This window comes from Triticum aestivum, chromosome 1B, assembly GCF_018294505.1.
Source record: "Triticum aestivum cultivar Chinese Spring chromosome 1B, IWGSC CS RefSeq v2.1, whole genome shotgun sequence".
NCBI classification, from domain to species: domain Eukaryota; kingdom Viridiplantae; phylum Streptophyta; class Magnoliopsida; order Poales; family Poaceae; genus Triticum; species Triticum aestivum.
Window position 1 is genome coordinate 492,493,053 of NC_057795.1, and position 4,126 is coordinate 492,497,178.

Genomic DNA, 4,126 nt, shown 5'->3' on the forward strand with positions numbered 1-4,126 from the left:
GATGTGGTTAAAGAGCATGTGAAATTGATTGTGCGGGTGAGGCTGTCCTTGAGTCCTTACTCCTGTTGCCAGACCAGGATTTCTTCATTTTGGGTCTTTAGAATGCACGTGAATTGATAGTCATTACAACCCGGCTCTTATGGTAGGAAGACGTAAATTGGTTCGTGAGGGAACCAGTCAAGATGCTTATCAAATTTTCATGGGGATTCATGTTATAACGGTAAATACGTTAATGCCTCTTCTCCCAATGATAAAAGTAAAAGAGGGGGGGGAGGGATTCGGCCTCCTAGAGTTTTTTGTAAAACTTAATGTTGATGCATCTTTTGATCAAGACCTTCTTAACGGCATAGCTGGCGCTATTATTAGAGATGATAAAGGAATTTTTATTGTTGGCGGAAACAGGAGAATTGAGTGTTGTGCAGATGTTTTAACGGTTGAAGTTCCGGCGCTAAGATTCGGATCCCTTGTGCAAAAGGCTGCCTCCGGGAGGGGCAATTTTTGAGGATTGTTATTTTCTTGCTTGTGATTTTTTCTTTACTTGTTTCGAACATATTAACAGAGAAGTGAACAAAATTGTTCATGAGCTTGCTAGGTTAGCTAGATTTTCTTCAGCTAACTATTAGTTTGAGGAGCCTGAGCGAAACTATTATTTCAAATCAATAAAATGTATTTTTCAAAAAAGTTGGATTGACCCATTTTTTTTTTTAAGTTGGACTGACCCCATCACACGAATATTCGCACCCGGAGTGGGGAGTTTGGCGACCCGACGGTTCTGCGTAACCGACAGGCAGGGCGGTGGGACACGGCACGGCACGAGGCAGGATTTAGCAAGCGAGCGGCCCGCGCGCAGCCCCCCGAAAATAGCCCCCCTCCTCAGATCCAGGGGCCGGTCCACCCCCCTCCGCCTGAAATCAACCCCCCCGTCGCCCTATCCGCGGCACGGCCACGCTCGCTTGCCTGCCTGCTTCCCCCCAATCCCTCTCTTCCTCTCCTCGCAGAGGGAAGAAGAAGAAGAAGCCCGATTGGTCACCCCTCTCCCCGAATGGGAGGTCGGTCGATCCCGCGCCAATAAGCAGCACCTCGGCGGGTGGGTGGGTGACCGGGGGGATTGCTTCGCTCGCCCCGCTCCTTCCTTCGATCCAGCCGATCGATCCCAGTCGAATCCAATCCAATCCAATAATTTACTCTACTTCTCCTCGCCGGCCGCCGGCCGCCGTCTTCGCTTCGCTTGGACCTCCCACCCGGTTGGTTGGATTTTAGAAAGTTTCTCCCGTTCTATCCATCCTTCTGGTGAGTACCTTACCATTCGGTTACTTGTCTCCTCCCCCTTCGGTGTCCCGTTCTCTGTTTCTCTGCCCCGTCTTACGATGGTTGTTTCTCCTGGCAGTTTCGATTTGGGATCTTTAGTTCATCGGCTGCCCGGCGGTTTCTCCAGCCCCATTTGATTTCACTTAGGTTTGGTTTGATTTGATGACGCCTCTTCTGATTCCTTTGCTCTAGAGTAATATACAGTAATTTGCAAAAGAAGAAAACCGATCGATTTTTTCGTGGTCGCGCTGAGGATAATGGCGTAGCGGTTGGATGTTACAAGCAAGGCCGTAACTTGCAAGGCTGGCATGCCACCCATGTTCTGTCTCTAATTAATGACTGCGATTGATTGTGATTTGCCAGGCTAAACATCTCTGTTCAATTCATTCATGGGACGTATCATGCCCGCTAGTTTGATTTGATACCAGAGTGCCAGTTGCTTTCAGAATCTTCCTTTTCTTGAAACTTTTCTTCTTTTGACCGTTTTAGTGACCCGTCGTTCTTGTCCGGCTACTCTGCTCCGAAGAACGAAGAAATGTGTTCATACACTGCAGATAGATGGCAGAATGGGAAAGTGGCAACTGGCAAGCATCTTGCTTGGATAATTCGGGATGGGTCGATATAGGAGATAATTCGATGCGCATTGACCAGATGTGGCATCTACTAAAGCACTGTATTTTCTTGCGCAGGTCCATTCAGTACTCAGCATATCCGTTTGCCTTCGATCGAGCAAGAATATATACGCAGCCGGCTCGTGCCAGACATGGAGCACGCGATGCCGACGATGGCCGCAGAGTCCGAGGGCGCGACCACCGACGACGACGTGCACCTTTCCCCGACCAGTGTCAGCAGCGGTGGCGGAGGAGGAGGAGGAGGCCCCCCCAGCGTCCGCTTCAAGATACTCTGCAGCTTCGGCGGCCGCATCATGCCCCGCCCGTCCGACGGCGCGCTCAAGTACATTGGCGGCGACACCCGCGTCCTCGCCGTGCCCCGCTCCATCCGCTTCCGCGGTACGTACGTCGTGTCCATGCCTTGTTGATGCGTGTGTTTCTTGTTGCTTTAATGTCGCGGCGCGCTCAAGTCTCTTCTCCCCGGCGTGCAGATTTGAAGAAGAAGGTGGAGGAGATGTTCAAGACGGATGTGGCAGCCATCAAGTACCAGCTCCTCTCCTCCGACGATCTCGATGTGCTCGTGTCCGTCACCTGCGACGAGGACCTGGCCCACATGCTCGACGAGTACGACCGGTTCGAGGCGAAGCGGTCGCCGTCCGCGTCGCCCCGTTTCCGCGTCTACGTCTTCGTGCCGCATCAAGTCTCCGCCTCGTCGGTCGCCGCCGCCGTCCCCGCCCCCGTCTCCTCTTCGCGCCACGTCAGCTACGCCCGCAACCAGCCGCACTACCATCATCACCACCACCTCCTCCAGCCGGAGCGGGAGCGCTACGTGACCTCGGTGCCCGGCACGCCTGACGGAAGCCCGCCGTACCCGGACCAGCCCAACGGCGTCGCCTCGGCGGGGAACTCCCCGCGCGCCAACATCGTAGAGCAGGCCGTGTTCCGCGGCGGGATGCAGCGCGTCCGGAGCTCGCCCAACCTCGGCGGCCTGAACGCGGCACCGCTGCCCTTCCATGACCACGCTGGGGACAGCCCCGGAGGCCTGGCTGGATACATGAGCGGCTCGCCGGTGCACCCGGGCGCCGGCCACATGTTCTCGCAGGCTAGCTACAACCCCTACCGCAGCCCACAGCCGCAGTACTCTCCAGCGCCCGTGCCCGTGCCGCACCACGCCGGCGTGGCCGGGAGGTACGACACGCGTGGCGGTTACGCGCGGGGCGGCAGCTACATGGCGGCGCCGCTGGCGCCAGCGCTCCGGTCTGGTCGGCCGGTCACCAGGAGCGGCGGGGCGCCGTACAGCGAGATGCAGACGCCGAAGAAGGCGGCGACGATATGGGACTGAGGTGGTTCTGCAGCGGTTCGGTTCAGGGCCTTGGAGTTGGAGGCAGTAACTTGCAACTTGCTTGAGATGTAAATACATGGATACTTCCATGCGGCCTTGTTAGCAGGCTGTTTTGTCGTTGAAATGTTATCCAGGCTGAGAATTAACAAGTTTTCTTCACATATCAGGGCTACCCTCTGTGGCTGGAATGCCTTAACTGTTTTTCATTGTGCACCGAACTGTCTGATCGTTTTATGTTGAACGTTCGAACGTCTGCTTTGCTCCTCTTCCTCCCGCTTACTGCTTTGCTCGTCTTCTCTTAAGCAACACTGTAGGAGAGTCGCCATAGCAGTTCGATCGCCATAATAACCCTCGTTACAATGCTATCTTCTCTTAGGCAACAACTCTAGCGGAGTCGTTATATCAACCCGGTCAGCATAATGACATTTTAGTGATTTTTGTCGAAGAAGCTACTCTAGCAGAGTGGTAATCTAGCCCTCGATGGCCATAGTTTTTGGAGGGTGCTCCAAACCTACCCGTGAGCCTCCATATTTGGGGGATATTGAAGGTTGTTTGGAGCGCGCTTCATTCGAAAATGGTTTGGCGTGAGTAACATTTTCCCCTCGCTCTACTCTTCCTGCCCTCGCCGCCGCCTTCCTTCCCACGCGGTAGCACCGCATTTGACCGCTCCTACCCACCTCCAATCCCCGCGGTCCGCGGACGACGCCATGGACGCCGCCTCGACCCCCACATGTTAGCCCATCGGTATGGAGTCAAATCTGGCGACTTTAATAGTGCCTTCACCTCTGATGACAGGCCACCACCGCCTAGGTCAACACTTGGTCCACCCTACTGGCGCAGAGGTGGCAAACCCTATGCTACCAAG

General features: G+C 54.8%; 1 protein-coding gene across 3 annotated transcripts; it reads left to right on the forward strand.

The window, feature by feature from the left end:
- The first annotated feature begins 868 nt into the window (after positions 1–868).
- On the forward strand, positions 869–3,427 carry LOC123134228 (uncharacterized). Of its 3 annotated transcripts, XM_044553526.1 has the most exons (4): positions 869–1,290; positions 1,388–1,455; positions 1,998–2,318; positions 2,411–3,427. In XM_044553526.1, exons 3-4 carry the CDS (start codon positions 2,072–2,074, stop codon positions 3,259–3,261), a joined length of 1,098 nt encoding a protein of 365 aa, XP_044409461.1. In that variant the 5' UTR covers positions 869–1,290; positions 1,388–1,455; positions 1,998–2,071; the 3' UTR covers positions 3,262–3,427. The 3 variants fall into 3 exon arrangements, with proteins under 3 accessions (XP_044409461.1, XP_044409456.1, XP_044409448.1); XM_044553521.1 differs by having other exon boundaries at positions 869–1,455; XM_044553513.1 differs by lacking the exon at positions 1,388–1,455.
- Positions 3,428–4,126: the final 699 nt, after the last annotated feature.